Raw genomic sequence first — 24365 nt, 5'->3', positions numbered from 1 at the left:
TGCTTACTATAGAATGGAATAGAATAGAAACACTTTATTGTCATAACGCAAAAAGAAAGCAGTACAACAGTGCAAATTTATAGAAAAACAGATTTATAAATATACTACTCTGCCTTTTATTTGCTATACTAACTGCTATACTAATCAGTCGGGGTCATCTCACTAGATTTTCGTATCAAATTCACTTCAAAGTTTTAAGGATACAGATGAAGGAGGTGGTAGCAATAGCCAGGATGGTGCCGATGGGTATGGACTTCTGGGCATCCCTCAAGTCCCCTGAGCGGTTTGAACCGGCCATGATACCTGGAAGAGTTGGTCCCAACAAAGAATCAGACATGAACAATACAGAAATGAAACACAGCTCTGCGCTGAGCAATTCTGGCCATAATAGTAGCCAAACAAGTACAGAAATCCCACATCATCGTGTGTGTGTGTGTTTGTCACTTTTATCAGCCTCACCAGTGACAGAGGGGAAGTAGATGCCGACCAGCAGTGTGAAGAAGGTTGTAATATCATTGATTACATATGGCATGTAGATGTCTTGGGCAGAGTCACTTCCCCCAAGAGACGACAACTCTTTGTTTTCTACCATCATGCCCAGGGGACCGTACACTGACCACATGTTTTCTGTAACAGAGACACAAACAAATTTGTTAGTTTCCAAACAGCATAAACCGCACACTGTGCTAATTCACCCACGTGACAATGAGATGTGTTTGATTTAGAGAGCCTGACATTTCACGTTGTAAAACCTTAGCTGATAAGTTAAAGGTGTTAACAACAATTTTCTGAAAAATGGTTTAATTCACTCCGTCCAAAGCTTAATAGAGGAGAAGAGAAAAATTCAATAGGATGCTAACATTGTAGCAGAAGATACAAAAAGATACAGAATCGAATATATTAATAAACACAAAAATTGTTGGAGATTAAACCAGCACGAGTAAAGTTCAGCAGTTCTATAAGTTAAACATTTTGTAACTGCTCCAGACATGTTAACATTATCAAGTTCATGGAACTGGAGCGGAGTGACAGAGCGAATGAATGGCTGGTGCTGAGAGAACATTGGTAATTGAAAACAGGCAAGACGGTATAGAGAGGCACATTAAAGCTGACGTAATCTGTCCAGAGACTTAAACACCAAATGCAAAAAAACTGAATCAGATGGGGAGGAAATGCATGTTTCTGAGAGTGAAGTGAGGGAGAGGAGCTAAAGAAAGTAAAAATAAAAGCAAAAACAGATGCGAGAAAGCAGATAGAGTAAAAAAGATTGCATATGAAATCACTTAGCGCCTGCGGACACTCACTCCCGTTGCTTCACTAGAAATACGACAGGAATGCATTCGTGTAGAAGGAGAAAAACTAGTTTGTCATGGCCAAGAGTTACGTAACGGGAGGAATGTTCTGGGTTTGCACTGTGTTTCATACAATATTCCCATCATCGTTTGTTTAACTTCACACTGGAAGGTTAGTATTGAACAAACATGTTGCAAGGCTGTCCCATGATCTTTTGTCATAATTTTTAATCTCATTCTGGCAAGTATGTAGCAGGATGACTTTAAGAAAAACAAGAGAGAATTCTGGATAATTTTGGGAGTAAAGCTCAGTTGAACTGAACTGGAATACACCCACATACCTGCATACTACAGCTGTAGCTGTGATAATATGATATTGTCTAGATAACAGGTCAGGGAGGTTGTTTTTCTGCAGAGGAAACATTGTGTTCCAACCTGAAATGACTCCGCTGGTCAGCCCAGGGATGCCCTGAATCATGGTCACATTATTGTTGTCGAAGTATTCATTGCAGGTGGCGTTGAGCTCAGGTCCGTCACAGAACAGCATCCACAGTTTGGTGGTGACCGTCATGTTGTCGATAAAATCTGTCTTAAGACACTTGTCAAAGTTGAGGTTCTGCAGAGTGCGATTTCCCAACATGCAAACACTGTATGGAGGGAAAAAAAACAATAGTTAGAGCTGTCGAAGTGTTGCAATTGCTATTTAATCAATTTAAAACATGAATATGCAGACATACGAATATACAGATAGGTAATATGCTAACTTCAGGAGTCACTACGAAATTCATCTGATGCCATATAAAACTGGAGGACATGTTAACGGGAAACTCACGGAAAGTCAGGCGGCTCAAAGATGGTCTTGATGACTCCGGCGTAGATAGCAAGGATAGAAAGAATGACACAGGCCAGGAAGACTAAGGCTAGTTTGTTCACATATTTCACTCCAACAAAGACGACCACAGACATCAGTGCCAGGCAGCACGTGCCATACACCCGCATGTTATTCAGCAGGGCATTCAGCTCGTCCTCCTTTCTGTCTGCCACAAAGATGGCTGCTTTAGGCACAATGTAGGTCTGAAATGACACGGGACAGATGGAAGATGAAAATATACACCTGTCCCTTTCAGGAGAGAGACAGGATTGTTACAATGTGAGTTTGGGTAGATAACATGAACTCGGCTAGGTTAGACGAATAGACAGCCTCACTGAACCGTAAATCCACGTGGAGGATCACCACCATGTAGAGGTAATCCAAGCACTAACAGGGTTCACCTACCAGAAGAATCTCTATAGTACCCAGAATGTACATGGAGCCAGCAAACGTTGTCCCCAGGTAGAAACAGAGACCTACAGCTCCTCCAAACTCTGGACCAAGAGATCTGGAGATCATATAATAGGAACCTCCCGCTGTGGAGAAAAAACAGCAGGAATTAATCTAATGAGAAAAGGATCTGGATAGATCATTCAATCAAAAAATCATTAAAAAAAACATCACATTTCTAAAAATCCTGAAACAATGATTCTATGTTATACAAATATTTGAAGCTGATCAAAATCGGTTCAGGGTAAATTCCAGCTGATGTTGGAGCACACACAAAGAAATACGTGATCTCATTTTATCCTCATAAAGCCAAAAATGCAAAGACAAATCAACAAATCTTACTACATTATGATTTAATCCCTTTTTATTACACACCCCTTGTTGAAGTTTGTGTATTTCTAAGCACCAAAGAATCCTACCTGGCACAACGCCATTAGTAGCGATTGCACTCATGGATATGGCCGTCAGCATGGTCTGTGGAGAGAGCACAGGAGGGAACAAATGTCAAAACTCCCAAAAGAACCTTACATAGAGAGTTCCTCTGTACTCAATAGAGTCTATGAGAATCAATGATGCTCCTTTGAAATATGAGGTTTTATATGGTGAATATTCACTGTAAGTTCATTGTTTAGTTCTGTGTTGTAACAAGGGGATTTGTGAATATCATTATCAACCATTCAATACCAAGCATGACAGAAATGATTTCCTCTTGTGAGACATGAGGACCACTTGAAAGGAAAAAAAAAATAATCGTATTATTATTTTGAGAATAAAGATATAATGTTACGAGAATAAACTCTAAAAGAAAAATTGAGAAAAAAAAAACTTTCTTAGAAAATGAGCAACAAGGAGAACTGCTTGCCTTCTTTCCTTCTGGATGCAAAATCTTGAACCAATCTCATTATTAGTTGAGAAACTCTGAAATCCCTTTGAACAGAACGCAGATGAAAACAACCAAACATTTCTTCCTCCACAAAAGAGGCAAATACTTTCAAGTCTGAGTGGTTCTTTCTTCAGAATAGAGACAGTTTCTTGCACAATCTATTCTTGTCCTTATGATAAGTAAATGCGACTTTATTTTTATAAACGTACAACTTTTTATAATATGAGAAATTTCAGCTTTTTTTTTAATCGTTATATTATTACTTTTTCTTTTAAATTAAAGATAATATATGACCATTATGAAATCGTAGATATTTTCCCTTAATACTCTGTTGTAATATCAGAACTAAACTAATAACTTACAAAAACCTACTTGCCCACCCAACAAGTCTTTATTTGTTTCCATGAATTTTCCAGGTTTTTGTTGTAGAGGTCAATCTAGCATTTGACCTATAGCATTCTTCTTATGGGCTTATGCTCTAAATGCTTGATTGGTAATGGATCCCAGCTTTTCCATGAAATCAGTCATTGTGGCTGAGGACTTTTACATCCTGTTACCCAACAGTGCCTCCAGATGAAAGAGAGAACGGAGCAGAAAGAAGGGCAAGGAGTCACAAGATAAGAAATACAAAGAAATGAAAAAAGAGTGTGAAACCCCTTCAGTTTCACACAAAAAAATGAAACTGCAGGGGTGAAAGAAAAAAGCATGACGGTGAAAGAACAGAGAACAAAGGAAAGAGGAGAAAGAAGAAGAAGAAGGGAGCAAGGACAAGGACACAACGAAAATAAATCTTTTGCTCTTTGCTGGGCGTCCGGTTTAAAGTGGCAGAGAAGCTGGAGTAAAGCCAATTACCCGACAGTTTTACCTCCTGCTTCCACCGAATCTCTAAGCAGCTACAGTGAATGAAGCTGGGACCTGAACACACATTCATTAAAGCAGTACTGGCAGGTAGGTTGACACAGATGAAACTTCCATTAAGACTATGTTTTACAGCCACCTGTCATGATTTGGAAGTTCTTTAGGAGTGGTAATTCGTTTTTTTTGACAGGTAGTCATCACCTAAATCTGACTTGTCTCTATTATTGTTCAAATGAGGTTGAAATCTTGAACTAAGAATATCGATATCAGATAAGTGAAGATTCATGAATTGTTATTAATGCTTTCATATAATAATTACTTATAATTATGTGTGGTGGTGAAAAGGTCAGAAAAGTCAATCGTAGAGCAGCTAAATTAATGTTCAAAATGTTTTAAATCAAATATAAGGTGGTCTTTAAGACCTTAAAATCCCTCATGCTGTCTTATATCACATTCAAAATTACAGTCTAGTGATATCATTTTTAACAATTTATGTAAGGTAACTGCAATAATTTAAAATATAGTAGTAACGTAAATTATACACTTTTATACAAAGCACTTGCAAATGGCAGCACTAATCAATCAAATACACATTTTTTATGTAATATGAAGGGGTATCAAAACAAAGACATATGACTCCTACCTCTATTCATTGAAACAACAAACTTTTTCAGTAGAAAATCTTAATAGATTGGTGCCAGTTCATTCTTTAGTATTATGAATCGACAGAAATTGAGTTCTCATTTCACAAAGTATAGAAAGAGAAGTTCCACTGAATCATACAGGAGCTGAAATTCAACAATGGCCTTGGTTCAGGATGTCGGTGAGAGTTTGAAACATCCGAGTATCTGAGGAGTCAGAGGACCAAACAGGAATCCTACTGACGGAGCAGTGTCTGGTGGTCTGTCTGCAGTAAGTTGTTGTATGACTTCAACTGCTATAGTCTGCAGTGATTGACTGTTGTGATATTCATAGTGCAAACGCTCAAAGGAATGACCTTAAAAAAAAAAACTGCTACTGTCACTGCTCACAACTGTCATTGAATGCAGGTGTTCAGAAGTGTATCTCTGTTTTCTTCAATGTGTCTATACACATCAATAATTTGTATATCAAGTGAAAAATGTCCATCTTAAAATGAAGAGCTTGATATTTGAAAAATCTAATAAAATGTGTAGCTTGAGATTTCCTTTTTCTTTTTAACTTCATTTTACCATTTAACTGTCAAACAATGCCATTATAAACAAGCTCGACACATCTAAACAGTTAAAAAGTGTTAATCTCCTTTACCCTGTCTTTCCTCAGGGTTAAATCCCACCCCTCCCCTTCCCCACTTATTTCTCAGACTACTGTCTCTAGTCTCGCCTCTCCCGTCTGAGTAGCTCACGCACTTTCTCAGGTCTCAATGATTGGCTGAGAAGCATCATGTCAGAGGATTTACGCCACACATGCAACTGGTCAGAGAGTTTCCCCGACCACTAAAGCCACTAGTGCGGTAAAGGCTAAAAAAAGCTGCACTGATTAAAATAGAAAAAAACCTCATCAAGTACAGGACAATGGTTTTATAGGATGGGATCTGGGTCAGAGCCGTGGTTGATATAGGAAATAGTGAATGAGTGAACAAGAGATTTCAGCCACAAAGTGTTTGCTGCAGCTTTCTTTGTGTAAACTATGTATGAGAAGTGAAATAGAAGAGAATAGAAAGTAGAGACAACACAGTAAACTGTTTTGAAATGAACAGAATAAACAACAACTGTTTTAAAATGAAGATGAATTAATACCCTTTAGGTTATTTTTTAGACAATTCTGGTGTTGGGTCTTGATCACACAAACTATGACCCATAAGCAGATGGCTGAAGTCAGAACTGATCTGAGCAGTAAAAATGAACATTAATCTGTTTGATAAACCCTGGCTCTCTTATTATGTAACAGCAGTGATATAGTGGAGGGTAAACCCTGCTAATGCACTTTTGCTAGACTGAAATGAAATGGAGTTTCCATCATTAGACAAACGGCTAACGTAGCTATGAAATCCGATATGAATTTCTTACAGAAACAATGTACAAGGTTACATTTTCCTTCTGATCATATATACAAAACATTCAAATCGACAGTTCTAATAAATACAAATTTGAATGCCTAAATTGCATCCTTCAATTATTTCTTGACTTTGCACAGTCTGAAATGGGGTCACTTTGTCAGTCTTGGTCATCTATTATACATTTTACTCCCTTAAAGCAACATTCCATAATAAGGTAAAAAGCATTCATCTGAGATAGTTCATACTTTCCCTGATTAAACTGAGATAATCCATTGTCTGCCCTGTCCTGTCCCCTTGTGGGTGTGCTTGTCGCTATGTTTCTGACACTTTGCAGATGGAGGGATTACACGTCAAGCTGCCGGGTGCCATTAGAAGCTAGGAGTGTATGGGAAATAGTCACAGCGGCTAAAAATAGGACGGATCAGTGCCCGGCCCCTGAGTCAACTTGACGGTCACTCACTACTCCTTTCAATCCAACATTTGCAATCCGTCTACCATTAAAAGTTCAAGTCTCTTCTGACCCCAGTGTCATTAAAAACACTCAGGTACAGAGACATATACCCTCTCATATGCTAATGTAGCCATAATGCCCTAAAGAGCAGGGTATGTACATGAAGTTCCCTCTTATATAACCTTGCACGTCATTGCTCTAATGACTTAAACTCTAAATCCCTTAATAAAGAGCAAATAATATCCACGTCAGGAGTCAGACCAGCTCCTTTCACTTTGACCTTTTCTTTAAATAAACAAAACTAACTCTGGAAACGCAAAGGACATGCAAACACGATTCATTAATTTAATTTCCACTGTAAAACTATCGTGAATAAAATACAGTAAAAGTAAAGAGGCGAGTCACGTAGGTCACAATGAATGAGTACTCACGCAAGAGCAGCACAAGCAGACGATAGCCAGGGACTCCAAGATGCCGGCGGTGCCGACAATCCAGGTAAGGCGCAGAAACAGGATGACCCCCAGAATGTTCTGGAGGCAGGGGAGGTAGACACCCATGAATGTCCCCATCTGTGGGCTCTGCAGAAGTGGGACAGGGAATGAGATAGAAAAGAAAAGCAAGGAAGTGGGGAACCGTTATTTAGGATTACATTTAGAAAAATCTGAAACTATCAATTTGTATTACGATTACAACTGATCTACATGAAAACACAACATTAGTATATTCAGGTCAGACAGTGGTTAGATTCCTGATTATTTTAATACTGACTTAAAACCTGTGGTTTTAAGATCGCGTCGATAGGGCGCCATCATAAATGCACAAGAAGTTCTCCATTACCAAAGCAAAAGCTGCTACTAACAATTTGAAGATCACGCTTCAAAGCTTAAAAAGAGTTGTAAGACTTACATCTCAGTGACCCGGGCATCATATTTTATTAAACCACTCTATACTATCCAGCAACCAGTGACAAAAATAGTTGAAAATCCTTCATCCCAAAAGATGGCATTCCATACAAGACTCTGTAGTTTCACAACAGCTTGTAAAGAGGAGCAAGCAACAGGAATATAATAAGCTTTTCTGACAGAAATAAAAAAAAAAAAGACGTCAAATCGATCACCTCAAGGTTGACAAGCAGCTATCTTTTTATCCATTTATCTCCAAGTGCACAACACTAGTCCCACTGGTCCAGACAAAGAGGGGCGACAGTGGTGTCAGCTTCATCCACTTATTTCTTTAACATGATGTTCCTGCGAGCCAATGGGAGGTACCCCAGAGTCTTATTTCCATTCAGTTGACAGGATGGCGCAACTGGCATGGGACTGAAGCTGTGGTTACAGAAGCATCTATATGCCGCATGGCAGCACTGTGGCGACTTTTAATTTTCCTTTTCTAAGAAATCCGAAACATGAGTACCCAGAGATCCTCGAGGAGAAACCGCTCAAATGGTCTGTGGCACAAGGACGACACAAAAACTTGAAGATGTCCGTCTGCCAGTGTGACATTTCTCACTTCATCTCTCGTCATCCAACCCAAGAAACAAGGTCAATGGGTCATCCAGTAAAAAAAAGTATACGTCAGAGTGCTTTTTATTAACGGCTGCCTTTAAAATAAGACTGTTCGAAGGAAGCTTGTTGTTTTAGAGGAACAGATTATATTTAATTGCATTTTTATAGATGATTGTTCAGCTATTCAGTTTCTACTTTCAACCATAACGGGGTAAATAAAGCAATACAGGCTCACTGACTATAACTCTTGCAAGATTTAACTTGCCAAACTGAAACTTTTTGTTTTACTGTAAGCTGGGTAAAGCAATGACATACCAAAGGGTGAATAAACAATAATAACATGTAGAATATAATGTTAACATTGCTATGTCTACAATACTTTGACATACATTTGTTGGTAGAAGAAAATGTGATTTTAAAGGTTGCATTCCCCTATAAAGATTAAAAAATAAAACAAACAGCAGGGTTTCATTGCTCATAGACCCTGTTAAGTAGTGATGTAGTGTAAAATAGCAACTGTTAAAGCAGCAAGAGCAACAGCACCTTAAAGCTGTGATACTCATACAATATAAGGCTCTCTGCTGTACCTTAACAGCTTTCTTCTTGGACCCCTCATCTTCATCAGCTTCCTCGTGCTCCTGGGCCCCCTGGGTGAGATTGGTGTAGTTTGCCAGTTTGTTGAGGAGAGATGACACCATGGGGTTGCTGTCCATTTCCTCCTGCAATACAGAAATCATTTTCAACAAGCTGGACAATGGCAGCATCTGATACTTTATTTTTTCAATACATAATTAGGCTTAAACTGTATGTTTCTTCAAGATTCATTTAAGCCAATGTTACAGAAAGACAAGTGGCTATGTCAACAACATGTAAAGTAATATTCCATGACTAGCCATTCACCTTACATTTGGCCTTTAGGGTAGTTAGTGACCATATTCTTAGAGGGCAAACTCTTCCAGGATTAAAATGGAGAGTGCAATATTTTGTTGGCTGACTTTTCAAAGAATCTTAGAAAGGCATGAGCATGCCTGGATCAGCTTCCAGCTCCTGGGGCGATGCAAACAGAAGCTGCAGTGTCTAATTGATTCTATTCAGGGGTCAGTAACCGCAGAGTAGCAAGGTCAGACAAATTCCAGAGCCAAGTACCTGGCAAAGGGTCAGCTGAGTAGGCTCAACAGTGCGTCAATCTGATTTGCTTGTGAAGTCAATGCATTACTCTGAGTTCAGAGTAGATTGATACCTTCACCTCCTTGTAAACTATTTATTTAGTTCACCACTACTGACCCTGATAGTGTAGCATATTGTGCATTAATAAATGATAGAGCTTCGTAGGCTATAGTCTAGGTTTAATACTGTAGCACTAGCAGTGAAAATTAGTTAACTTAAAGAGTACATGTGTTTGCAGCTTCTTCCCCTCAGTCTGGGGGGCTCTCATTCAGAGTTTATAACATCCTGTCAAAACAAAGCTACGTTCCCAAGTTTAGTCAAACATTCCCCCATCATGTGCATATGTGAAGTTGAAGATGATGAAAACTGTTACCTCAAAGAGAGCCATGTTGGTGCCATCGTAGCTGTTGCCTTTGTCGTTGTCTGTGTTGTTAATAAAGGGGCTGTTTTCCTTTGGAACGCCATCACCTGTGGAAACACAACACAGTTGAATTTTAGGAATAAATACTGTTTGGGTTCAGCCAGTTCAGTTCTGTAACCAAGGCAAATATGGTTGGTTGTGGGCAAATAAATACACTCCACTGTTTTCACTATCAACTTTATTTCCAACAAGGTGCTTATTTATAGTACAATACATTTTTGATTAAGGTTTGTTAAAGGTTTGTATTATGTCACAACAACGGTTTTCCACCTGATCCATGCATTATGATGTTAAATATCACAATAATTATTTTAATGAAACCTATTTTAATGCTCCTTTTAGCTGCACAGGTCACATTATGACTAAAATAGGTAAATGTGTAAAGTGTCCAAAGGATATCAATACACTAATAACTGTAAAATTGAAATCCATATTAACAAACCACATGTATTTAACTGCTCATAAATTGCTTTGTTTGCTTTTAACAACGTACTTAAATTGATTTGTGCAGTTGCACTTTTTGTTTGTGATAATTCTTAACAATGCTCACTCAACCCACCTCAACAAACACCTTGAGTATAAATCAAGCTTGAGTGTCCTACAGTGTTTATCATATCTCTGCTGAGATAAATGTCTGAAAACTGTTGTGACTTGAAGGTTTGGACTAAAAGCAATAAAAGGCTTGTTTTTCAAAGTAATTCCAGGTAAGAATTATCATTATAACCCTAACCCAGCTATTTTAATTCTTGAAAGCTGACAAAATACAACCTCTGACTGAGGTTAGAAAATACACACACTCTTAACAAAAACATTTGATCTAGATAAAATATCAAGCATTACAAACTTGATAAATAAATTAAACAACACGATTCATTTTTCACCTGCAGCACCATGGAAGACAAAATAAGAAGACAAGCCCGTGTTCTAGCCTCCGTCGAGATTAATAATGTATACAAGGCACATTCAAGCAGAAACATGAGAACAACCAACTCTATAATTAAACTTGAACAATATCCAGCAAATGTAGCAGCAGATTATTAAACACAATGTGACACTGAGAAGTTAATGTGCCATAACAACAATGTCAAACCTATAAGAATGGCACAGCAGAATAAGTATTGTCTGATGACAGAACATCAAGCAATGTGATTGATGTAGATTACTGATCTCAAAGACAATCTCACACACAGTGTTGACCGAAAAAATAAAAAGGGGAAGGAAGGAAACTCAACAACTAGGGGTGGATCCAGGGGTGGGGTCAGGGCACTGAAATCTGATTGGCCCTTGCAGTGACCCTGTCCTGTCAGTTGCCTGTCAGTAGTACTAACATTACCAACAATACATTTGACAATTGGCTAAAAAAACTTTTTGGAAGTGCACAATTTGCTTGAACAAGGAACAATTGTCTGTACTATATTAAATGATGTGTGGCTTTGCTCAATGCTATAGCGCTAACAGTAATGACTTGTGTCACAGAATGAAAGTGCATCTTACTGAATGAAATTGTGCAGCGCATGTTGGACATATAACTGGCCCCTCTGTGTAAACTGTGGCCCCTTTATGGCCCCTGATTTAGAAAAATCCTCGATCCGCCACAATAACAGTGGGTCTGACAAATTACACATGATTTTTAACACTAGTTTAACTAATTAGCATGCAAAAAATACAAATAATTGAAGTGCAACTTCATCCATCCAGCTTTGCACAATAAAAAGGTATTTAGTTTTTGGCAGAGCAAAATCTTAGGAGTAAATTCTTCATTGTCCTCTAACCCATTTTTTCCTCATCTTGGAAAGGCATGGATGATCCCTTTAACACAAAAAGCTGGTTTTAACTGGAGGCTCCTGTCACAAAGAACAACAGATGCTGCATCTCAGGCCCTTACATCTCAATCAAATAAGTTCTGTTAGGATCTTCTCTGCAGCTCCACATCGTCAACCACAACAGATCGCAGACGCTATAACAATATAACAAACAGCAACCGAGCTATATACAGAGAGGCCATTCTAGCACCAAACTGTGAACTAGGTTGTGTCTTTGCCTGTGGGGACGGCAACCTACACACAACAAAGCACTGAGTGAGTGTTTTGAATGAACCGACAAGTCAGAGTGCAGAGGCTATGATACCCAACATTCGGCAGTCATGTCCAAGTGTCAGTAAGGTATATCGTTTCAGTGATGCTAAAAAAGTCAAGTGATTCCTCAAGGGATCGACTTAGTCATCTGACAGACTCGCAGTGGACGTTCTTGGTACTAGTCTGGACAAACTCAAGTCTGGTGTGGACTTAGAATCTGCCCCTCAACTGTGCAGCAAAAGTTTGACTGTCCCTCCAACTCGATCACACTCCATATTTGTCTAGCTCAGTATCAAGAACATCCACTGCCAGTTTGCCACTACAGAAATGTACCAATGTAAAGCTGAATACCTGATGGTACTCTGGGGTGGCTGGGGTATTTTGACTATGCCCAGCACTTAAGACTTTAGATTGAACATTGTGAATCCTCCATGTACCATTTCCATCATACACATCCTCACACCACCCTGATACACTTGTCAAGGACATAGTCGTAGCTGAACCTGTGACAGGACTAACATACAAAATGTCAAACAAAGACACAGATGCTGCGTCGACGGACGACCTCAACATTCAAATGTCTGGTGCAACAGTATTTTACATGTGCTTGACAATGCACTGATCACTAACTGCTGTTCAACAATATTGTTTGGAGTAAGATAGTTATGTGATGCCACTTCATATATGTAATCTAAGCAATGACTTGAGGACCAAAGACCAAACTCTCTCGAGGTCTTGATTCCCTGGCAGAGCAGTACGAGTTCACTGTGAATGAAGTAAATATCTTTAGAAAACTGTGTTACCTGGTTAGCTGTTCGGTAGAAAGAAGAAGAAAATTGATATTGGTACATACTGTACATCTAGGCTACTGCAATGGTGCAAATATGACTTAATCAATTAAATCTGAAGAAAGTAATAACATTATTAAAATGAAATTCAATTCTTGGTCAGCTGAACCTGGTTAAACTATAACCACCTGTTTTTGAGCAGGAGCAGCACAAAATTTCACTCGACCAGAATCTATTTGAGGCAGAGGGCAGGGTTTTCAGGGAAAGCATTACCAAGTGTGGATCTGACAGGAAGAAATGATGCTCTAAACATTAAAGACCAAGCTCCCAAGACAAAAAGAGACTCTGTTTACTACTGCAAGGCTTTACAGTTAATAATAAAACTCTGAGCCTTTGTAAATAAAGAAGAACTGATAAAAATGTTTGGACTTTCCCTTCACAGGCACAGCATACAAACAGGGATTGTCCGTGTGAGTGTCACCTACTGGAAATACTGTTTGGTTTGGGCAAACACTGTCACCTGGGTAGAGTTTGCAGGAGGCAGAATAGAAATATCAACATGCCCACTAGTTTGCTGAGAATTCTCCAGATAATTTTTTTTTACATTTTATACCCCATTAGTTTACAATGTGTAATTTTAGCAGTGTTGTTTTAAGCTACTTGTTCCCAACTATTTTACAATGCAGTGCCTCAAGACATCAAAAGAATGGCACTCAGAAGAGAGCATACCTACGCCAGATAAAAACATAACCTCCTTGGCGGAGCTAAATATGCACAACCACATACCGATATTTCTTTGTACATTCTCCGCCCTCTTACATTATTGTGTCAATTACAATCATGGCTCTCTGCCTTGACTTCTACATCCATCAGTGGAGCTGCCGACTGTGAACTCTGACTGCAGAGGGGATTTCATGGGTAACTTTTGCTGCTTGATCCAGCTGCAGGGGGAATAAGAGGCTTGCAGAAAGGCTTAGCCCACTGGTAATCACAGGGAAAGTCATTATGTCCTTGTACTATGTGGCTCGGAGCGGACACAGTGTGAGTGGGATGGCAGAACATACTGTATCAGGTCAGGGCACAGTGTTTCAATAAGCTGTGATAACAGGGAATGAATTGAAAATAACAACCCTTCTGCACGCTGGTACTGTGAGGGTGCAACCGAGTGAGTCAACCTGCCACTCACTGCTGAGCTCTGGAGATGCTACACACCGCAGATAATCATTGTCTTAAATGACACTAGCTAAATCCTCTTTGAGGTCCGTGCGCAGGCTAAAACTGTCGATGCTGTTTCCAAATCCGGTAGATTTCCGCTTTTAGAGTGTGCCCGTGTGTAAGGTGCTTTAGATGTCAAACAGGAAGTGATCAACAATGTTTAAAAAAAACGACAGTACATTAAAGCAGCTACAACACGTCCAACAATACAGTTGAGAAAATGTTTAGAGACAGTGATCAATTTATATTTTTTTCAAATTATTGTAACACTAAGATGCAGAGATGTTAACTATAAGAGAAAATAATTATGCGAGAGGAATTAGAGACTGAAAGGAATTGACTCACTACAGTAACTCTAGCTTCTTTCAGACGTGCACTGAAATCCGGATAATCTGCTGAAATTATCCGGAGAGGCTGTATGTGAGAACACAAATGTCCCGGTCAGTTGCTGTAGAAAAGACATTCTCCAGAGTTTCTCCCGCCAACCCCCAGGTAAAATCTCTGGATAATGTCTGTGTGACCCCATGTGAGAATACAGCAGGAGATGTGATGGATGTGAAACTTATAATAAAACAAAAAAAACAAAAAAAATGTGAATATCTCAGGATGAAAAAAGAGGAGAGAACAAAGTTGTCCATGTGGATAAACAACGAGATTCAAGAGCTTTTGGTGATAAGAGCCAACACCGGTGTCTATGTGCTATAAACAAAAAACATGTTATCTCCGCAGCTGAATTTATGTGTTCTGTCCTGTCTCCTCCATACTCTACCCAGACGCCACTCTTCACCAGATATGTGTGTTGTTGTGAGTAAGTCTGACTAGAATCTCCTGCTGCATTCTTCATATGATGATTAGGGTTATGTGATATGTGAAGGCAAACCCCGAAGAATGTCCGGACCCGATTGTGCAGACATGCTCCAAATCTCATGTCTGAAAACGCCTACAGTCACCGGTCACTGAATGGTCACTAGTCAGTTGTTTAACAGAACAAAATATTTGGTAACCAGATGGTTACGGGAGGATGAGCAAATTGCAGTTCAAATCCGTTCATCATTAACCTCGTTTTACCAATGTTATTTTGGGCTAAGAATTACACAACGTTAACACACTCAAAGTGAGCTGTGATCTTGCCAGTTACATCTAAAAATACCTAAAAAGGCTGATGTGTGGAAACAAATTTTATCCCACCTCCATGTCATCAAATGCTCCACTGCCCTCAAGCTACATTTGCACATCGCTGTTCCAAACTAGGCAAAGGTGCCAGCTGCGGCAAATCCTTCCACAATACCCAAATACTGCAGTTACTGCAGGAAGCCTTGTTGCAAATTGCACAGGGGCGAATAAGAGAGGGCAATGTGATGGAAGGTGTAGATTATCTGTCTGTCAGTCTGTCTACATATAATCCTGACTGTTGGTGTGTAATCTCAACGTGTGCATGTGTGAGTGTCCTTTGGTGTGCTGCAGCGAACAGTCCTCTGGGACATGGTCCAGATTTATATACAGTAGCAGTGACAAGACCCTGGCCTAGTTAGCAGATGTTAGCCTCTGCGCACATTACACATGTTGCCAGTTACCTTACACTTATTCACTGAGCTTCCTAGAAAATCACGTTTATGTCCAAACATAATCATCTCTAGTTGAACTGAGCTGCAGTTAAAACATCTGAGTATTTCACAACAGATAAAATAAGATTCTGCTAACCTGGCTAGTCAGCACCAGAAATACTACACAGCTTTGGTACTTATTAATATTGTGTGTTGTTCTTACCATTTTGGATATTAAGCATAATTCTTCCAGTGGCTGCAGCAACCTTCTCTCAGCACTTTTGCCTGGATGTTGTGAACCGGCAAGGGGGGGAAATAGGGCAGGTGGGCAGGTAGCATCACATAACACCACAAACCAGGTTTGAACTAGAAAATGTAAATATGCTTGTATATAAGCTGTGACAGAGTAAACCAGTACATAACCACTTGAATGGAGCAAAGCATAACCTCATTCTGCACAGGCATGTAGACTTTAATGGCAAGGAAAGAAGGTTGCTGGTCCGAGCACCTGCAGATAATGTGATCCAAATAAAATTTTGCTCAACTTTGATATATTTTCCTGATAGTCATCGTAGTTTTGTAACAGTTCACGACTCTAAATCTAAATGTTTGTTAAACTGACAGGGAAAGAAGTCATTGGGAGCATTCATAATTGTTACAGAATTATCAAAAAAGCACTAAATGATTAGTAGGCTGGTTCAAATGATCAAAAAGCAATGATTTATATGTCTGTTAGACTGGTCATTTGAGGAAAAGAGATTCAAAATCAATTGAACAACCCCGTCCAGCTGGCCCCCAACCCCCCACCCCCTGAGAAACCCAGCTCAGTTATGATGACTGACCAGGTACATACTGCAACAATGGCAGCCTGCTCTTTGACGTTATTACCCATCCTGCATAGCCCGAAGCCCTAACATCAGCAGTTCTCGTGTCAGTTCAGGAATGCTGAAGGTGCACATTCAGACGTGTTTGGAGCGAGCAAATTAATGTACGATATATTAGCGAATATGCACCTGGTCCGCGTGAGAAAAGGAAAGGTGAGAGCAATGTTGAAAATGAAAGCTGCGAAGAGGACGTGCATGTGTGTGAGGTATGGTCGTAAAATCCTAACGTCCCCAGCTAAATGAATCTTAATCTCCTCAGGCTTTATAGTGTTTGATTCAGTTGTGTACTATAATATATGCACTCTGATATGGAATCTAGGAGTTGAACAGTGAACAGTATTTGAGTCATTTTTTGCAGATAATCTTCAGTGGACTTAAAGAGTCCAGACTGAGCTGGGTCACTTCATTAACTACAAAACTACTCTTCTACTTGGAGAAAAGGTGTTTATGGGCTGTATTTAACGGGTTGGCAGTAACAGAGTGCATGCAGGGTTACACCGCATCTAAAAATTACTGTACGTTTGCCCTCTTCTCAACATTTTCCCTTAAACACTGCTACGAAACTTGACAACAAACAAGGCCTGGGCTGTCAAAGCCTGCAGTCATGTTCTGAATGTGAAAATAAAACCCCTCTGGTATTGAAGTTACACATTTTTGAAAGATGTCATATTATCTCTATCTGTAGCTAATGTCCAATGGTTTGATATGCCTGCACTTATTCAGAGCATTCTAGTTAAAAACCAATCAAAGGAAAAAGGTCCCAACCAAACATATCATACAAAATCTAAAAATAATACAATATAAACCTAGAAATGCGCCTAAATAAATTGCTCTTATTTACCAGAAATATCTAACTGAACAGTGTAACTCATTTTTTGAAGTGTCTTATCAAACCCATTTCCATCTGTATCAATATCTGTCTATTTTCAGCAAACAAGCTTTGGTTAATCTAATGTACACACCACGCCCAGCACCAACAATGAACCTTGTGCCTTGTACCACCAGCTGCTGGATACCAAATGAGACTAAAGAGTCATATTAATCATGTGGCTAGAAACACAGCTCCAGATCAATGCTTACTGTGCCAAATAACTGCTTTTAAATGCTGTAAATGAAATGGAAAGAGAATTTGTATCTTAAAACTGACCTGGGTGACCATAACTGACCTTCATGTAAATGACTCTATACAGGGTGAAAACAGAATCTAATGTAGGTGAAGTAAAAAAGGGAGAAAGAGAAATGTGTGTATTTTTTGTCAAATGAATGCAGGTGCTTTTGATGGTGAGATGTGTGTGTGTGTGTGTGTGTGTGTGTGTGTGTGTGTGTGTGTGTGTGTGTGTGTGTGTGTGTGTGTGTGTGTGTGTGTGTGTGTGTGTGTGTGTGTGTGTGTGTGTGTGTCACTTCTGCAGATGGCGAGGAGAGTTTTGCTGCGCTATAGCACATAAGTGACCCTGAAAAATGTGACATTGCTACAGGGTAAAACCAAGCAAGAGACGATGACCACATTCAAACTAACCCTAATCAGATCAACCCTCTCTGGTAAAAACAGAGACATCCGCTTAATCCCCAAAGTGAGCTGAGGTTAAGCATATGATATGATGAATAAACACAACAGCTGTGCAAACCACCATGCAAAGTTTGCTTGAATTCAAGTTGTAGATATATAATTCTGATTGTTTGGACTAGCAAATAATAACTAATAAAAGAGCCTGCTGCCAAAGACAAATTCATACTGTACTGTTTTAGCCAATTTACAACAAATTACTTATATTTTATAATACTGCTAATAATTTTACAAAGCATTAGATACATTTTCTGAATGATATCATACATTGGTAATCACTTTCAATCACAAAACAAATCAACTTGTAATTGCTTGAAATAGGTTCAAATGCAGGTATACAGTACTAATTTAGTAGAGAAACTAATTTACTGCCATTATAATTTACTTCTTCAGGAGTAAAAAGCATGAATTAATATTCTGACTTCTGCAGTATGCTGCTCTGCTTCACCGTCTGAGTTTTAAGGAGCACTCTTTTACATTAGAGTCAGAGATATTATATAAGGGAGAGGGATTCCCTGATCCTGTCACAGCGTACTGCACAGTCAGGACACTATTCATTTTTCATTAGTGAAAGATGAATGCCTCCCTCTTCTGCAAACACTTCTGCTCAGGGTTCAGTGCTTGTGATCACATCCTTGGCTAAAGAGTCAGCGTAGAAACCTCCACACCGGGTTGACTGGTGGGTACAGGTAAATTCAGGATGTGCTGATGGTGAGGCTCAGCCTCTTTGGTCACGGTGGTAATAAATGACCATGCATCCTATTTATAACCACTAAGCAGCACACTGTGACGACAGTGTAAGCTGCCTAACACTGCCAGAGTTAGCCCATGGCTCACTGTACCAAGCAAAAAATAAAAAGGTGCATAAATACGATAGAGCTGGAGGAGGGTTGTCTTGAGTCTAGACAACGCAAATGAAAACAAATTCCTTTGATCAAAAGCAATGCCAAAAAGAAATATACAACTACAAACTTAAACTTTCAACAGACAAATATACGCATATCTAGACTTTTTTGAAGCACTTGGTGGAACTGCTGGATAGCACCATCAGTGCGATGGCTCTGTCCATTGGTTCATACATGACCTCTGACTAGGCACATCTCTAACAGCAGAAGGTCTGCAATGCTCTTTGCTGATTAATACTCCATCACTTACACAAGTCACACTTGATCTAGTACAACCAGCTTTTCCATTGGTGGAACAATTTATTAATCATTGTACCAAAAACTGCTCTCAAGCAGGTGCATCGTAGAAAGACCTTTTATAAAACAACCAGCCAACAAAATAATACTGAACTAAATAACCTTAATAAAGAAACACTTTTTTAGCTCCAATACAGCTCTGATAGTAAAGGGCAACTACAAGGTTGACTTTGGTAAGGAAACACTTACCCTTTCGTCGCAAACCTCCCCTTTGCTCCATTCTGAGGAGCAGGGCTGAAAAGGGGGGTCAAGGGGAGGGGGTCCTACTTGTGGTCCCTGGGGAACTCCAGTAATAGGGGTCCAAAGTACAGAGATACCACTAGTGAAGTGCAGAAGTCAGGAACGCTGCCTGTGTTGTGTGGATAATGTGAGGATCAGCTATTTCTGTGACAGAGTGTGTGTGTGAGTGTTTGTGTATGTGTGTATGTGAAAAGTGGCCCGTGATGACGCTGTCAGCGACATCAGCCATGCATCACAGAGCACCCCCACCCTCCCACTGATAGACCTGCGCGCACGCACACACACACACACACACACACACACACACTCACACCCACACACACACAAACACCTCCCTTCCCTCAACCTCCCTGAGCTTCTGATCCCTATGACACACACACACACACACTATGCGTGTGCATGTGAACGTACGAAGGGGGTGGAGCAAAGAAAGAGGGAAGCAAAAAGCAAAAGTAAAACAGATCTATGAGTTCAAGAGAGTGAGGACTGAGGTATGGATGGATATGCACACACATGCACGCACACATACATACATACACACACACACACACACACACACACACACACACACACACACACTCGCACACACAGGACAATCCTAAGAAAAGAGACAGGAGTAAGCTGTAATAGGTGAGAAAAGTCAATGAAAAAAAACACATACTGAAACCACATCTATGAGCTTGTGTCGCTGAGAAAAGCAGAGACAGCTTTTGCCATCCGAAGCAAAAGCTGTAGATCATATTGAATCAATAATGGTTTACTATTTTAGGCCGCGGGTGCAGCCTGAGTGAGCAGTTTCATTTACTATCTGACGTCCTGACTGACCTCCAGGGTGCCATAGGTGGACATGGTCAATTGATCAGCAAAGCACATGGAGCATGCAGGAAAACAGACCTGGGAGCTATGACAAAATAACTGTATTTAATGGGGTGCTTGTATGCAGCCACGCAGCCAGAGCATTAGCAGTGCATGCACCCCTAAGACACACAGAGCTGGATGTTGGCTTGAATCGAAGACGTGTCACAGGCCCACACAAAGTAAAGACAATAGACCAAACTCTGCCCCAGCCTTCTCACCAAAGCTTTTCTGGACCCAGTGTTCTGCCGTCTACCTTTGTCTTGGCTGCCAGTTAATCTGTCCGTCTAAGAGCATGTGAATGGGCACTAATCACTTAACGAGATTAAGCTAATTCTGAACTTTTTATAAAACACAGAAGCCACGTAGCGGAAGATATCACTTCAGGGCCACGAACAAATTGTAGCTGAATTTCTGCTGCAGTCTTCTGGCCAGTGGTTGTCAGTTAGTCAGGTGAGTGAACTTACTGTCAGTCAGTGATAAAGGTGACAAATCAATACAATGGGCTATATACAGACAGATATTTCACTGTGACAGTATATTAGAATAAAATAATTGAAAAAAAAGTGCATTCTCAATTAACAAATTGTTACAAACAGGTTCCAGCCAGCTGCCACTTGCCATATGAAGACAAAACTGAACATCCGCTGCCAGCATCACTAAATTGACAGATGTGTCAAGGCAGAGCTTAAGAGAGGCTATCAAATTACATCGTAAGAAGGATTTAGTCGTATCAAGCTTCACTTGGTTTGATGTCAGATGGCTGCTGTATAGTTATTGTGTGTGTGTGTGTGTGTGTGTGTGTGTGTGTGTGTGTGTGTGTGTGTGTGTGTGTGTGTGTGTGTGTGTGTGTGTGTGTGTGTGTGTGTGTGTGTGTGTGTGTGTGTGTGTGTGTGTGTGTGTGTGTGTGTGTGTGTTGCATCTAATGACGCCCAAAGCCTTTAAACCCTTCAGGTTAACAACACTGGCTGTTATGCAACTCGCAGCATGGTCGGGAGAGAAAGGACAGAGAGAGGTAGGGGTTACAAATGTGCACTTGTGTCTATATAGAGCTGGATATTTGATCAGTTAAAACATCCCCACTGTGATGGAGGGGAGGTGGGGAGGTTGTGTTGACAACATCTTTTCTATCGGACACAAGTTAAATGACTACTTAGTGAGGGGAATCTATCAGGACTAAACCCAAACAACGATGCGTCTACTGGCTTTGGAAACAGCCTTCAGGACATGCAATTGATGAAGTGTGGGAGTATGTCAGAGAGGTGAAAGGCAGAATAGGGGTCAGCCAAGGCTAGTGGGATCAATGACACTTAGAGCCACTTGCACACGAGGGGGGTTAACACCAAGCATGAGACAGGTGAAAAAAGAGACAGTAAGTTAGCAATTGCTGGCTCAGATTACGTGCTTTTTAAAAAGAGTTACTACTAGACTACGGCCCTAATAGATGGCACATATCAATTAAAATGTATTGGTCGGTGCACAAGAGTACCTTTGATCTAGATATATACAGACACAAAAGAAGCAGTATTTGTGTACTGACTAAAAGTGTCAATGAAACATGGTCATGTGAGAATAACAATTATACCACCTGACTTCTGACCTTCCCCTAAACCTCCACTCAGAGCAAGCCAGAAAGACTTGTCCTTTATTAAAATTATACAAACACAGAGCGAGAAAGAGAGAGAGACAGAGAGAGATACAGAGAGGGAGAGGGAGAGAGAAAGATACAGAGAGCGAGAGAGAGAGAGAGAGAGAGAGAGAGAGAGAGAGAGAGAGAGAGAGAGAGAGAGAGAAAGATACAGAGAGGGAGAGAGAGAGAGAGAGAGAAAGATACAGAGAGGGAGAGAGAGAGAGAGAGAAAGATACAGAGAGGGAGAGAGAGAGAGAGAGAGAGAAAGATACAGAGAGGGAGAGAGAGAGAGAGAGAAAGATACAGAGAGGGAGAGAGAGAGAAAGATACAGAGAGGGAGAGGGAGAGGGAGATAGAAAGATACAGAGAGGGAGAGGGAGAGGGAGATAGAAAGATACAGAGAGGGAGAGAGAGAGAGAAAGATACAGAGAGGGAGAGGGAGAGGGAGATAGAAAGATACAGAGAGGGAGAGAGAGAGAGAGAAAGATACAGAGAGGGAGAGGGAGATAGAAAGATACAGAGAGAGAGAGAGAGAAAGATACAGAGAGGGAGAGGGAGATAGAAAGATACAGAGAGAGAGAGAGAGAGAGAAAGATACAGAGAGAGAGAGAGAGAGAAAGATACAGAGAGGGAGAGAGAGAGAGAGAAAGATACAGAGAGGGAGAGGGAGAGGGAGATAGAAAGATACAGAGAGGGAGAGGGAGAGAGAAAGATACAGAGAGAGAGAGGGAGAGAGAAAGATACAGAGAGAGAGACAGAGAGACCACTTCACCAGATGGTGTCACTAAGGCACAATTTGAAGGGAATTGTGCACATAAATATAACCCTCCCCTTTTACTATGACTTGCAGCTGTAGTTGGTCACCAGACCCATCTCTAAACCCTCTCTTATATCTCCCAATGTCAACTTTAATTGTAGCCACGACAATTCAGAGGGGTCCGATGGGCTCCAGGAGACCAGATGTCGTTTGAACTGTATAACTACATTAAGTCAAAATTAATTTGTAAAGCCTCAATGCTAAAGCTCAGCTGGGTGATGGCGTTGGATCACTAATGCACAGCACAGGAAAAGTGTCTTATTTTACCTATAGCTGAGGTCAGGTCAGTTATAGGAACTCATTAGTTGGCTGAGATTTTATTGTCAATTAGAGATCGCATCTGGGCAAAACATGAGATAATAGTGGCCTTTATTTCCCTCATTACATAAGTCTTGGTTTCTCATGGAGCTGATAAACAAGTCTGAAAGAAAAACATTTTAGTCAATAACTGAGTGTTTTCCTCAAACCGATGTAAAAATGAAGATTACCCAACTCCACTTTTAAACCGCTGTTTAATATCCAAAACCACTGTGCTCTATTTGTCTGGGCTTATGGTGCATCTCACAATCGATAGCATTGATGAAAGTGTTAAGAGTAAGACATGACTGCTAATAGCTATTGTTGGTGACCAAATGCAGCAGTGTGACCATTTCATTTCTACCATACTTTTAGCAAAGAGCTTCTTTAACCATGCTAATTGTTAAAGTCAGTTAATGTTTTATGAATAAGTCAACAAATAGTCTCACTAAATCAGTAATGTCACAGCCACAATGTGCTACATTCAAACTGAGGGGAAATTATTTACCATCTAAGACATGATGCTAAACACCAGTGAATATTTGTACTGAATCATTATGTAAAGATGACAAACTTTGTGAGACATCTGAATTATTACTTTTGTAAACATGGTGAAAAGAAAAAACTAGATGAGTTCACTGTGTTTGCATTGTCCATGAACCAATGATAATGAAAGTCACATGAACCCAGAGGGCCTCACACAAACGACAGCTGACCTAAGATGGAGCACAGAAAAAAGCCACAACAGTATAGTATGTGGTTACTGGTTGAGGACTTATCAGAAACACCATATTGATAACTGGAAACCTGTGGAGAGGAGATTGCTACAGGTAAGAGAAGACGGCAGTCAGAACAGGAAGAGCTGTCTGTCTCCCTCCAGGGTGGTCATGAAACAGAGGGGTTCACACAAGATTTCCAAAACTCTATTAAAACTTCACAAATAGTGTATTTGACATATATAATACTTAAATTTAAAATAGAAAATGCTGATAGAGTGATTATGGCCGAATGGCTGAAGCATCAGGACAATTTCAATGTGCATGTTGGCAATTGTTTTGCAAACCATCAGAAATAAATATCCTTTGTCTCCGGAACATTTATTTTGGGGGTCATAGGTCAAAAAGTTTGGAACACCCTGGTCTAAACTCCAGTAACCTTCGATGGGTTGCTGGTTATCGCCTACAACGATATGGACATTCTTTATGTAGATATTTGTATAGCTATTCCTGTTCTTATACGTGCAGCAAGATGAATGAAGCATCTCACCTTGAGTTCTTTCCCTGGAGCTATTATGCCCTGATCTTGGCAAGCCACCAAG

The 24365-nt window shown here is 40.1% G+C and overlaps 1 protein-coding gene across 5 annotated transcripts in view; it reads right to left on the bottom strand.

The window, feature by feature from the left end:
- slc12a7b (solute carrier family 12 member 7b) overlaps positions 1-24365 on the bottom strand; it is a 59859-nt gene that overhangs the window by 13105 nt on the left and 22389 nt on the right. For all 5 annotated transcript variants that reach the window (XM_034571915.1, XM_034571916.1, XM_034571918.1 and 2 more), the window contains exons 2-10: positions 9889-9983; positions 8936-9067; positions 7275-7421; positions 3033-3087; positions 2569-2699; positions 2125-2366; positions 1728-1939; positions 460-627; positions 205-303 (exon numbers count right to left, since the gene is read on the bottom strand). In XM_034571915.1, coding sequence (XP_034427806.1) covers positions 205-303; positions 460-627; positions 1728-1939; positions 2125-2366; positions 2569-2699; positions 3033-3087; positions 7275-7421; positions 8936-9067; positions 9889-9983 — 1281 coding nt within the window. The remainder of the gene's footprint in view (positions 1-204; positions 304-459; positions 628-1727; positions 1940-2124; positions 2367-2568; positions 2700-3032; positions 3088-7274; positions 7422-8935; positions 9068-9888; positions 9984-24365) is intronic.

The sequence above is a fragment of the Hippoglossus hippoglossus genome, chromosome 20, assembly GCF_009819705.1.
Source record: "Hippoglossus hippoglossus isolate fHipHip1 chromosome 20, fHipHip1.pri, whole genome shotgun sequence".
NCBI lineage: Eukaryota > Metazoa > Chordata > Actinopteri > Pleuronectiformes > Pleuronectidae > Hippoglossus > Hippoglossus hippoglossus.
Note: the sequence above shows the minus strand (reverse complement) of the source record. Positions and strands in the feature narration are given on the sequence as shown.